The sequence below is a fragment of the Equus asinus genome, chromosome 2 (genome assembly GCF_041296235.1).
Source record: "Equus asinus isolate D_3611 breed Donkey chromosome 2, EquAss-T2T_v2, whole genome shotgun sequence".
NCBI lineage: Eukaryota > Metazoa > Chordata > Mammalia > Perissodactyla > Equidae > Equus > Equus asinus.
The window spans coordinates 130,698,121-130,712,252 of NC_091791.1; the positions used below are offsets into that span (position 1 = coordinate 130,698,121).

General features: G+C 40.4%; 1 protein-coding gene across 2 annotated transcripts in view; it reads right to left on the reverse strand.

The window, feature by feature from the left end:
• Nucleotides 1–3,048: 3,048 nt before the first annotated feature.
• The window catches only part of GLCE (glucuronic acid epimerase), a 130,708-nt gene continuing 119,624 nt past the window's right edge, over nt 3,049–14,132 (reverse strand). For both annotated transcript variants that reach the window (XM_014848197.3, XM_014848196.3), the window contains 2 exons: nt 12,972–13,217; nt 3,049–7,034 (listed from right to left, as the gene is read on the reverse strand). In XM_014848197.3, coding sequence (XP_014703683.1) covers nt 6,010–7,034; nt 12,972–13,217 — 1,271 coding nt within the window. In that variant the 3' untranslated portion in view covers nt 3,049–6,009. The remainder of the gene's footprint in view (nt 7,035–12,971; nt 13,218–14,132) is intronic.

Here is a 14,132-nt window from a genome sequence, read left to right on the forward strand (position 1 = left end):
AACCCCAGGCTGCCGAAGTGGAATGTGTGAACTTAACCACTGAACCACCAGGCTGACCCCTCCAACATTTCTGATTGGTTTTTCTTTATAGGTTCAATCTCCTATGTGAATTCCCTCTGTTCATTAATTTTATTTCTGATTTCATTGAACTGTGTTTCTGAACTTTCTTGTAACTTGAGTTTTTTTAATGATAGCTATTTTGAATTCTCTGTAATTTAGATTGTAAATTTCTGCACTGTCAGTATTGATTTCTGGGTGCTTGTCATTTTCCTCCTCGTCTGGAGTATTAATATACCTCCTCATATTATTTGATGGGGTGCATTTGCATCTTGGCATAGTGATAGTATCTGGTCACAGATTCCACCTGCTGCCACTGTTTGGGGGCGGGGGGGAGCTATGTATTCTGAGCCCACCCTGATCACTGGCATCTGTGCCTGTCCTTTGGAATCTATGCTGACAGGGCCCATCTGTGATTGTCCACTCGCAGCTGCTGCTTTACAAACGTATGTGCAGGTGCTCTGGCAGGGGTCCCTTGCTCTGGCCAACCCACAGAGCTGGTGTGCCAGGTGGGGGAAAGGGCACTTTCTTTCGCATGTAATCCTGGGGACATTTTCACTCTTCCCTTGCTATCTGCCCTCCTGGGATGCTGGCTTGATGAAGACACCCCCGCAATAGCTTAGCCTCCTCTGTGTGGAGCTTTCCCACAGCTGGGGGGCAATTCAGAGAGTGAAGATATTCCTGTGGAGAGCTGCCCCTCCCCCTCTCCTCTCAGAGCCATGCACAGTCCTGCGCCCTAGGTTGCTGCTGTTGGGGGAGGGAGAGGAGATCCCCTTATGTCCTTCCATTTCCTCCTGGGGAGTCCAGCACCACCTTGGGACGTACAGCTGCGTGGGTCTTTCAGATGTTCATTGTGTTGTGTGAATATCCTGTTGGTTTATGAATGTCCTTTTTGTTGCATCTTAGTGGGGACAGTCTAAGGGAAGAGCTCGCTCTGCTATGATGCTGACGTCACTCTCTTTATTTCTGTTACACCATGCTTTAGTAGTTAACTTTTGTTAGTTTATAAAAAACTTTAAGATCAATTAGTTCTCTCTTATTGGGCTGTATTATGAGGCAATTGAATCCTATGGGGTGGAACAAGTTCCTGATGCTACAGTGCAAAGCCAGGGAGCCCTGACTCCTGAGTCCCAAATCTAGATTTCTGCCCACCTAACGTTCCCTAAAGATCTCTGAGTTTGGCTTTAGCTGGTTTTCAACAAATTAAGTGGCAACCCTAGCTAGTTCATTTTCTATGCACTTATGGAGAAGAGTGGTTGTTATGGGCTGAACTGTGACCCCCCCAAATCCATTTGAAGTCCTAACCTCTAGGACCTCAGATTGTGACTATTTGGAGATAGGACCATTGAAGAGGTAACTAGGGTAAAACGAGGTCATATGAATGGGCCCTAATTCAGTATGTCTGGTGTCCTTAAAGAGATTAGGACACAGAAAGAGGGATGACCACGTGAGGACACAGCAAGAAGGCGGGCATCTGCAAGCCAAGGAGAGAGGCTTCGGAATAAACCAAGCCCGTTGACACCTTGATTTTACACTTCTAGCCTCCAGAACTATGAGAAAAATGTCTGTTGTTTAAGCCACGCAGTCTGTGGCATTTTGTTATGGCAGCCTTAGCAAATACAGTAGTCCAGATTGGAGGAAAATGTACAATTTACATTATATTTTTTCTCTACAATTGAGACACTGTGTTATTAATTATGGCTCATTAGTTCTAAGTAGCAGAAATCAAATCCAGCCAACTTAAGCACACATAGGGGATTTATCCTAAGGAGACAGTGGTTTCTCATGAAACCAGAGTGGAATGCAGCTGGCCTCAGAGATGCATTAGACACAGGGCCTGGGGCACTGTCAAGATTCTGTTTTCATTTCTGCTTTCCACTGTGTATCTGCTTTAGTTTTTTTTTTTAATCCATATCAATTTTGGATGCCAGGGAAAAAACTGATTGGCCCAGCTTGAGTGAGGGACTCACCCCTGGTCTAAGTCATGGCTAGAGGAAGCAGGGTCACATGGCACACAGAGGCCATCACAGTCTGTGGAGACAGAGGCTTCCTCAGGAAAGGAAAGACCATGAGGCTACGGAATAAGTCCTCTGGAGCATGAAGGGGCTGTCCCCTCTCAAGGGCAATGGGGAGACACGTACGTGATGTTCAGTGTGCTAAAGCAGGATGGCTAACGTCTTAACAGTTTGGCTACAAAATCAGAAAGCAGCCTGAGCCCTCATCTAGACCAAGAACTGCTTACACCCTCATGGCTGTGTCCCAACTGGGGATGACAGAGGAGGAAGAGATGTCAAGAAGCTGATTAGCAACCTGTCAAAATATGTGCACCCATCAGCTGGAAAAAGTAGATCAGTGATCGACTGGGATTCCATTATACAGATGCGACAGAATGTTTAAATCCAAAAAATAATGTGCAATGAAACATAACATGAAGCCAGTCTGGCCTCTTGTTTTATATGTACTTGGGAGCCTAAATCATTTTTCTCTGAGAAGTGAGGGGAAAAGAATAAATAATGCTTATTGTTCGAAAGAAGAGGCAAGTAGAAAAGCCAGGAAGGAGGAACTTCCAAATAAATCTAAAGCAGGTAAAAATGGTTCCCCGCCTGGACGAGCAGGGGAGAGGGCATCCTCGCAGCTGGCCAGCGCCTCGTTCCTGCTCACGCTGCTCCCTCGTCGTCTTTCATCTTGGTGCTCAGGCCCGGAACCTGCGCTGAAAACCCCTTCGCTGACTGACCACACGAGGTGGCATTTCTCTTTCCTGAAACTGTTTTGTGGACACTGTGTCCCCCATGGACTAAACCTCCTTAGGATGAGGGCCCATGTAAGATCCTCTTCCCCAGTTTGTCTTCAAGGGCCCGATACACCTTCAACGAACATCTGTGGCCTGACTAGTTGTCACAAGCTGAACAGGAAATGATGGTTAGAAATTTCCCTGCTGGGCTCAAATAATCTTAGAATAATTAGAGAAGAAAGAGAAAATATCCAGCTATATTCCTTTTAAGATAAAAACTTTATTTTACAATTTTATAAAGCAGCTTTACATTAAGCACAAACAATCCATTTACTTTGTATAGAAACAAAATACCTTTCCATCTGCAAAAAATCAAGTTTTGCTGTATATAAAACTAACATGTGCACATTGTGCTTAAACTGCAAAGTCTGTACAGCTTTACAAAGGACTACCCTTCAGAAGGGCATCCAGTAAACTCTTTATTGCATATTTAACACATGGTATATAACCCACATGTACAATGGAGGAGAATCAAGAAAAACAGTTACAAGGAGGATGAAAATAGCAGCTTTCAGTGAAAGTTCGCACACTGACAAAGAAAAAGGACTGCCACATCTGGAAAGTTGTGCTTGTGTGTCATTTTTGTATTTGCTCATGTACACTGGATGGTTTTTGGATGAAGCAGTTATGTACAATAAACCCTAAAGGGTCAAACTTGACCTTTATCTGGAAACTTTTGGCTGGTTTTACAAGTGAAGTGGCAATAGATTTAATTTAACCTCAAAGCTAACTCAAGATAAGTGTAAAAAAAACTATGAGCATAATCTTGAAACAAAGAAACATTTAAAGAAACAAAACAAAATAAAACTTTAAATACATTCCCCATTCTCTCTAAGCTCAGAGTAAGTAAACACTTTACATGATTTAAACCCCAGAAAACTCGGCAGGTGTTTAGGAACAAAAGCTCAACGGCTGGTCTTGGGCAGTGTTCCTCTGCATACGCCCCCAGCTCAGCTGCATCAGAATCGCCCGAATGCCTGTAAAAATGCAGTCTATCACCCTTCACAGGCAGATTTACTGAGCATCTGGAATCTGTATTTCAACAAGCTCCCAGGTGATTCTGAGGCATCCTAAAGTTAGAGACCCACTGGTTTGTACTGACAATGCTGCTTCAGGTTCAACTCACCCTCTTCGAAAATTCTGGGATCACAAGAAAAAGCAAGCTGCTGTTGCAATGTGGAAGGCAGTGTGAAACCAACAGCATTGAAGTGGGAATGCCATTTCTAGATCAAAATGTCTTTCCTTATTCAGTGGAAAGCACAGCCACATTGTTAAGGCACTGATATTTGTCACAGAAGCAGTACCATACTGTTTTCACTGGTTCCCTTAATCTGAAGTACCAGTATGCAAACACAGTGCAGAAGTCTGGACTGTCCTAAATAATAACAAATACAATGAAGTAAAAAGGGTTTCCAGATTGGAGAAAGTTTATTTTTGAGCAGTGAGATTAAAAAAGGAGTCCAGATATTCTTGTTGAGACATCTAATGTATTAAGAACCACAAAGGTCAAAAGCTAGGGGGAAACTTAATAACCCACTTTGTTGTGTTGTTGTGGACAAAAGAGAGTTGTGGTCACGTAAATTGGGAGTTTAAGCTTACTTTTCCACGGCCAGTTTAATATTGTCTTCAGTGTAGATCTATATTGTCTTCTTTGCTACTGCTCCCATTGCCACTAACATACATATTTTGCATATATATAATATTCATATATACGTATATATTTCCCGGTTTCTAAGTAGTGTTTGGGGTGAGTTCAGTTAAGATGTAGTGTGCAGGCAGGTGCTCACGTGGCTCTTGCTGTGCCTTTATTATAGGTCACAGACAAACTGCACTGTGTTTGTCAGACTCAGTCCCCTGAAAGTGTGGGGTCTCATATTTCCACTCTGTAAGTTGTAGTGCTGACTTAGTGTAAAACAGAAGACAGCAAAATCAGCCTCCCTGGGTTTTGACTAACGCCTGAAGCCGTACAGCAGACACTGCCCCGGGTACGAGGGCTAGGAAACCTATTTACGTGAGGTACAGTGGGATGTAAAACCCGAATGAAGGCCTGATTACACGTGTACAGCAAACGCAGTAGGACCACTTCTATCCAACAGCTGAAAGAATTTAAAATTGAAATTGCAAAGGAAAGGTGAATGGTTTGAAAAGTTGATGACCAAGAACGATCTAAGTAGGAAAAAATCCTCTTATGATTCTTGGACGTAATATTTGACCTAGTATTTTTCTGTAAAGAGAAAAAAAGATCCTCAAAGGGCAGTGGTGGTGGACTATCACAATTACTAGCTCCTTCCCGAGTGTATAATAAAATCTCTGAAATGTCCCAAAAACATCCCCCCGAAACAGACGAAACTCTTGAGTGTAGCCTGAAATGAAATACAAAAGTCTAGATAGCGACAAAAACAACCATCACAGTGGGGATGGGGAAGACAGACTGATTAGCAAACCTTTACTGATTGTAGATCAAGTTTCATAAAACAGCTAACATTTTTGTAATTTCTTGTGCAGTCAACAAGTTTCACTTTAGTTGTGCTTACGTTATATAACTGTGAAGCCTGAACACTGGCTGTGTTTTTAATTTACACATTTTAAGAAAACCATAAATTCAAAATATTCTCCATATATAATAAATTGAACAAATGCTCATTCACCCCCAAGAAATGAATCTATAGAAAAGAAACATCATTTTAAAAAGTTGCACACAGTCCACTATTCAGGCTACAAGTACATATTTACTGATTATAGCACATTATTTTTTTAAAGTCTGCTGTCAACATAAACATAAATAATCACATTTTAAAAGAGCCCCATACTAAGTTGCCAGGTAAGCGCTAGACAGCTGGCCACAAGCAGCTGCTTACCATGATCTTTCCCAAACCGAGAGGGACCGGCTGTCTGTGGAAGTGTACAGGATGACAAGCAGGGCAGAGTGAAACAGCTTTGTTCAGCCCATTGACTAAACGCTTTTCTCTAAATGCCACCTAAACACCCAACCCATGGAATGCAATGATCTCAGAAGACTGGTTTTAAGGATCATTTATCACTTTGATGTAACCCACAAAAAACTAGTACGCAACCTTTTAAAATGTGTCCATGCTCTGCCAAGACAGAGCCCATAGTTTCCGTGCGCAGCAGAGGCTGACACAGGATTTTGGTTCTGAGCTTTAGTTGTGCTTTGCCCTGCCGCCCTTAAGGTAGCTCTTCCACCTCTTGACAAATTCTTTGAAGATCGGGGACTCATCGATGGTGCTGAGCAGCTGCAGCTGGTTGATGTGGGTGGTGTGATAGTCCCAGCGGGCCAAGTTGGGGGCAATGCCAAGCATGAAGTGCCGGAGGTCATAGATGGTTCCTGAGCCGGTGTCGTACAAGGGGAGCATAGCTTTCAGGGACTCCATGCCACGCTCATACAAGGACTTTGCTTCTTTCCCAAGCTTTTCCCCTGCAGTTTCTTTTAAGTCATACAGCCCAATTAAGGAATACATAAAGCCATTTAAAACAAAAGAGCTAGGTGTGGTTGGATATTCTTCATACCAGTCGTGTTTATTCATAAACACAGCTTTAACTCCATGCTGCTCTGATGGAAACTTGTACGGGGCTGTTGCCCTTAAAGCTGAATTGAGGAATATGTGGTCTTTTGTTAACAGATAGGCCCTGACTAGTGTAGAAATGGCTTGCCCTTGGGCCATGGCAGAGTACCACCCTGGCTCTAAAGACTTGAACCCTTCTCCTAACTTACGGGTCACCATTATTGGCCAGCCACCTTTCTCATCCTGGTTCCTTACCAGCCAATCACTGGCAGCAAAGAATGCGGCCATGTGGGCTGTGGTACAGATGGTAATGTTGTCGAGGAATCCTTTCCCTTTTGCAATCAACCTAACCACCTTCTTGGGCATGATTTTGGTTGGCTTGACAGCTTTTGTGTTGGAAAGACCCACTCCTTTCCTGAGGTCAGTGACTAGGTCCCTGGTAACGGTGCTCCATGAAGTTCTGGGCCCGATGCCATAGTATATGTCTCTTTCTTTAAAAGCAATTAGCTGGGTATTTGAGACATAATGTACAGTGAAGAGCTGATTCTTTTCTGTCGTCTCTAGAACCACGGACACACTTCCATTTGTCAAGAACTTGAGGTCAAATGAAATAATAAAATCTTTTGTGTTCCCCAGTTGCAAAGATACACCTTCACTGGTTTCTGCAGGAGGAAAATATACCGACAAAGACCGGTTAGAATAAAAGCTCCTTGTATTTAAAAGTTAACCGCAATTCATCCTTGACAATCACTGACCAGACAAAATCAACACTTCCATATTTTATGTGTCAGATCATGATCATTTATTTATTTTTGGTGAGGAAGATTGTCCCTGAGCTAACATCTGTGCCAATCTTCCTATTTTGTATGTGGGACGCCACCACAGCATGGCTTGATGAGCAGCGTGTAGGTCTGTACCTAGGATCCAAACCTGTGAACCCCAGGCTGCTGAAGCAGAGTGTGCAAACTTAACCACTATGCCATTGGGCTGGTCCTATTATTTCTTTACTAAACTAACCACAAACAAATGACAGAATTGGTGAGTCCATGATGGTTTGTCAACATCAGGCCAAAGCTCTTACCTTTTGACTTGTCTAGTTTACATTAGAGAGTTAACAGAGCAAATGGCTACGGTATTGTTGATCAAACTGCCTTTTCTACTAGATCAAATGCTAGCTGACCCATTCTGTATACCCATTCTGCCAAAAGAAAAAAATAGCCAAAAGCTGGCTCAGCATATTTTGTTGTAAGAGAGAAGCTAGAAGGAAAGAATGGCTATACATGAATTTAAAATTTTTTATTTAATTAACATTTAATAAGTATTTACTGTGGTCTAAGGGCTTTATATATGCTAACTCATTTAATCCTCATACAAATTACAAGAGCAGGTGCTACTATTAGTCTCAATTTGTGGATGAGGAACCAAGACACAGAGGAGTTAAGTAATTTGCTTAAAGTAGAAAGAGTTGAACCCAGGTTGTTGAGTCTGGCTCCATAATACATGCTCTTAATCACTATTTGCTGCTGAAAATGATAGCTTTGTTTTCAGGTATTTGCTGGAACTATGAATAACATATCTGGAAATTAAACAATGGGTTCATGCAGGCTACAAACAGTGAGGGATACTCGGGGAGGGGGAGAGAGAGGCTTTGAGTTAAAACAAAGACAAAAACAAGAACCTTGTTTGAGGGCCGGCCCCGGGGCCGAGTGGTTAAGTTCACGTGCTCCGCTTCGGTGGCCCAGGGTTTCGCGGGTTTGGATCCTGGGCGCGGACATGGCACCGCTCATCAGGCCACACTGAGGTGGCATCCCACATGCCACAACTAGAAGGACCCACAACTAAAATATACAACTATGTAGTGGGGGGATTTGGGGAGAAAAAGCAGGAAAAAAAGAAAAGGATGGCAACAGTTGTTGGTTCAGGTGCCAATCTTTAAAAAAAAACAAAAAACCTTGTTTGAATTCTTACTCTATGACTTACTAGCTTTGAGATGCTCACCAAGATAGACCTCTTTGAGCCTTAGTTTCTTCATGTGTTAAACAGAGATATTACTGCTTTGGAAGGTAATTGTGAGGATTAAAAGAAAAAAGATAGTGGCTTGCAACAGTCAAAGATGATAACGATTCTTCTTCTTCTGAAGCCATTGGCTTCAGAGGTTGATAAAATAGTAAAAACTGTTTTACCTGGCAAGTTATCAAAGAAGAATTTTCTCTTGCATGTCTACAGTGAGTGCAAGGATGCCTGACTCCCAGAAAGATGATTTTCTGAATACTGCTGGTTTAGATTTACCAGGAAAAGAAACTGAGCATATTAAAACCAGACGGCGGCAGCAGCAAGAACAAGCACAATGACGGCAAATATATGTAGTGCTAATTTAAAAATATTAAAGGTGAATGTGTATATCTTGATCTTTATGGAGCTTAGGAAACACTTTCACATGCATTATCTCACTCGATATTTAGAATAATCTTCTGAGGCCAGCAGAACAGGAATTACTAACTGCATTTTAGAGATGAAGATATGGAGGCTTTGCAAGGTTAAAAGGTTTGCCCAAAGCCAAAAGCTAATTAGTAGGAGACAGGGACTAGAAACCAAGATTCCTGGACCCAAGTTCAAAGACTATGAAAAAGGAATGATACTGGAAATGACATCCCCATGAGAATAATCAGTGGAAACATTATTTCTCTTAAATAGAGCCACAGAATCAGATCTGCTTTGAGGAGTCCTTGAGGAAATCTTTAGTGCGTCACCAGGAGCAAAGACCGGAAATGTGAACTGATGATGGTGTATACAGTGGGATTAGCTTGGAGAGTTATTAGCACATTGAGTTGATTGTTTAACTCTCCCAACACTGGATTCTACCAGTGTGGATATCATTGACCCAAGGCTCTTAATTACTTCATTTGATGGAAGAGACAATTATGGATGTTGTAACAAGAATGAGAACATCTCGATAGACTTATGCATCAAATGATGCTTTGAGTGACTTTTTAAAAAGTGATTTCAGAAGTATACTTCTAATACACTAAAAATCCATTTATTCTAGAAAAATGTCAACATGCAATCTCTCTCCTTTTTTTTGGTGAGGAAGATTAGCCCTGAGCTAACATCTGTTGCTAATCTTCCTGTTTTGTATATGGGATGCCACCATAGCATGGCTTGATGAGCGGTGTGTAGGTCCATGCCCAGGATCCAAACCTGCAAACCCTGGGCTGCTGAAGTGGAGCACATGAACTTAACCACTATGCCACTGGACTGGCCTGGCAATCTGTCTCTTAACTAGCATTTTTTCTGCATCTGTAGTAAAATGGAATCTGATGCTCAGTCCAATATCCCTGAAACACAGCAGGATTCTGAATTGACTTATGAATCACTCAAGATTAAATTATACTCAGTAGAGCAGACTATCTTTATTTCTTCATTCTTAGGGTTATGCCCCATTAATAAGACAGTACTATTAACTATGACATCCATTCTCACAAAACTGGATAACAAAGACCTATCTTTAAAAGTCCAAATGGGAGGAAGCTGAAGAAGTACCCATTTCCCCCCCAGAATTCCATTCTGATTTTCACTTTATGTATAAAAATCCAATGAAATGATATAGTTCAATCAATTACCTTATGTCTCAATATAACAGATTAAGTAACTCATTAATGAAGATGTCACGAGATGTAACCTTGTAAAAAAGAACTATTAATTTTCCTAAACTCTTAAACACCACCAAGAGGGGATTATTAAGCTACACAGGAGAAATGACAGAGAAGTCACAATCTCCAATTTAAATTGATCAACCAACAATTGTGATCTTCGCAACAATCTTATGAGATAGGTCTTTTAATTCCCATTTTATATAAGCAAGGAGAGATTAAACAACCTGTCAGCATCACTTAGAAGGATCTGAATGGTAGCAAATGGGATATGACTATGGTTGTGGCAACTACTTTGGAAATATACTAGGCAATATACCATAAGACCTCCAATACTGGAGGTTTTATGCTTTCTGGAGACCTCTGCTTTGAATATACTAATAGAAAGTTTTGAGTTTCCTAACTGTTTGAAACCCACAGTCCCTCCTCTCTCTGGGCAGTCATCCCAGGAGTCACTCTAAGTGTCTCTTTTTGGTCTATGTGTACATGTACTTTAGGAAACAAAGGACGATAAGCATTTAAGAGTAGTCTTCAAATCAATACAGACTGTTATCATTCATTCAGTAAGTGTACCACATGGAATGGGAAGAGGCTCTACTCAGAACCTCCAGGAACACTGAGAGACAAGGATCAGGCAGAAGAGAATCTCACAAGAAGCCTGAGGAAGAATTGCTACAGAGAGAGGAGAAAGTGAGCTCACGGAAATAAAATGAAGAGAGTACTTCAGGAAAGGGAAAGCTAACTTAATTCAATAGAGCAGGACAGGTATAAAGTTTCAACTCATCCCATTTTAAAATTAGGAAGAGGAACAAAACATTATTCAACGAATAAAACAATACAAAATATACTGCAGAACCATGTTATGGTTCTTTCCTCTAGATGATTTTGTCCCCTTTCAGGGAAAATAATTCAAGGCCAAAAACATAGAAAGAAATAAAAGGCCAAGAGCATTCAGGGCCTGGTCCTCCAGAGCTTCATCTCACTTAGGCCTATGCTTTTATGTGCCACACAATGATATTTCAGTCAACCAGGACCACATATGCAACAGTGGTCCCATAAGATTAGCACCATGTAGCATAGGCGTGTAGCAGGCTATATCATCTAGGTTTGTGTAAGTACACTCTGTGATGTTTGCAGAATGACGAAATCATCTAATGACGCCTCAGAATATATCCTCATCATTAAGCGATTCATGACTGTACAAGTCCCAGTTTCTTTTCAACAGTGATTCTCTGAATTGATCTCCTACGTGGTCTATATCCACTGTAAAGCCTCATCTTCCCTATCTACTCCTTAATAAAACAGTCTCACCTCTGTGATTTCCTTCTGCTCTGAGCAACAACTCCTACGTAACTCCAACTCACTCTCCCTCATACACTTGTATCAAATTCAACGCCAAGCATATCCAGGATATCAAAACCACCAGCCCATTCCAAGCTAGCACACTCCCACCAACAGGGAGTTCCAACTGTGAGTAGCTTGTGTTCCACTGGCAGAGTGGCTGTCACATAGTTCTCTCCTCCATATGCTTAAAACAACCTTAGGAAGTACTTTTATCTCCAGGTACTGGCTGCACAACAAAGGGCTAAAGTGAGTGTCCCTCACTTAGATGAGGGGACCTATGCTTTCTATTACCCAGGACATCCAAAAGTGTACAATGAAATCTATTGCTCTAAATAGGACAGAGTTCTATTTAAAGACTGTTCTAGAAAACTTCCCAGCACTTGGGGAAATTAAGATAAGGGCTGCTGTTTTCCACCCTAACTCAATGTTATTAATTAGTGCAAAAATAAGCTCCTTGGTTCACCCTAAACCTAAGGGCCTTTTGCTGAGTCTAATCATTTCCTGCTGCAATAACCTCTTAGGTACCACAAGCTAAATATTCTTAAACATTTCCACGTACTTTCTCACCTAGCCACATCTGTTGTTTTACAATAAGCGAAGATGCTCTATATGCTGGAATATCACAGAATGACATAGGAGAAAAAGAAGTTCTAGTCACAGAATAAAAACTAAAGGTCACCCATTATTTGCACTGCCTTAAGCGCTCATAAATCCATTACGTAAGGCCATCTAGAATAAGTAGATTTGTATTGTGGCTTTCAAGGTCTGTGAATTACACAGTCATCAATAAAGGACAAGGAGAGAATACAGAAGAGGTCCTACAATCTTTTCTCTCTTTTTATTTACCAAATGCAAGGCTAGGGGAAGGAGGAAGGGTTCTGTTCTTGACATTTCCCCGTAGAGAATTAAGCCTGAGGTGCTAACTAAAATTATTTCATTGTCTTTTTACGTAATGGACTCATTAATTCTCATGGATATTGACTAGTGGAGAAAAACACATTACATCCTAATTAATGAGACTGTCTTAGTAAAAGGGGGAATGTTGCATAATGTTAATTTGATTTTATAAACGATTTTATTAATGAAATAGTTTTACATGAAGTTTGAGACAATCTAGTACATTAACAAAATTCAATATGGGAAGCAGGCCTGGTTGGTAATCTGTATTATCTTGAAAAAATAAAAAGCTACTAGTAAAAAACAAGGCAAAGGAAAGGATGGTTCTCTCTATAAAGGAAAACTTCTACCATAATGCAAAATAGTTTAAAAATTAAAGAATAAATACTGTATTGAAATATTAAAATAAACCAAGGAACTTCATTCCTGTGAGACATAGATCCCTGGGAGATACACAGCATGCAGTAAGCTCTATTTTAATATTCAATCGATGGCTTGGCTCTTCACACAGTAAATACTCCTTTTAGAACCTTAAATTTTTAGAGTTCCTTTTTGAGGGATTTCACTTGGGTGACACCATTTGTTTCTTTACATACATAACATAAAGGGTTTGCTAGAGTGTTTTCAAAACCATAAAAACAATTTTCAGGGAGTTATCAGTGCATACATCAACATAAAATTAGCAGACGCATATTACACATCCCTTACCTGGAGCAAGGAACTGTTTGACATTGGTGAATCTAGACTTGTCAGCCACGCTGGCCACAAAGCAGCCCTTTGGCACGGTCCAGTCATTCAGCTTGCTGTTTTTGTCCCTGTCTTCTGCTGTCTCATATACCTCTATGTGAGGGGGCTTCTCAGTTAGATTCTTGCTGTAATGACTTAACCCATACTGTGCAATCTGGATTGGGTAGAAATAGCCTTGAGGGCCCCACTGGGTAGATAAAGGTACACCTATAAAATAGAGAAACAAAGCAAAAAACCACGTCCAGACATTTACAAGCCTGTTTTGAACACCATTCTTCATTGTTTTACTTCTGGGGGAGGTTAGAGGGTTATCAGCAACTTTTGAGCATTCTTATTATACTGCTGATATAATTACTAAAAACTAGTATCAAATTAACCAGATAGAAAAAACAAAATTAAGCATTCATTCACTCTCTTTCATTATTTGTTAACTGACAGCAATGCAATGCTGTAGAGTATCTTTTAAAGACTTTTTTATGTGTATTACTTTTCTCATAGCTACAGATGTCATGTTTCATAATCCTGTTTCATATATTCAAGTTGTGCACAATTTAAATACATGTAGATAATGTTACCACAGTTTTATTCTAGAACATTAATCCTGAAATTTTCTTAAACATTCATACTTAACAATCAAGTTAATTACATACTCATCTCTCCCTCCAATGTCAAGATGTTGTCTAATAACTATATCATCTGATGGTTACAAGTATTTGCTTAATAAGGCAGTTATGCCCAGGCAACAAAGTATAAGCACAGCTTGTGTTCTTTTTCATATCCTTCGTGTCAAAATGTAATTCTTAAGAACAAGGAGTGGGTTTTTAAAAATGAATTCAAGTTTTATATTTAACCATAGATTATTGAAACAATTCTTAATAGATTACCTCTTGTAAAATTCTAAGCAAAACGTTTAAATGTTTGGTATCAGCAGTAATTTCCTACATGGGAAATACAGTAATACCACATTGCACAGAATTCTGTATTGTTGCGTACGTGTTGAGAGATGAACTCCTATCTGTAGTTGTAAAATAAATTAACAAGCATCAGATGGGCACAGCAGAAACTGGGAATCCAAAAATCCGGATGTGTTCTGATGTAGTTTCAAAACAGTTTAAGGAATTA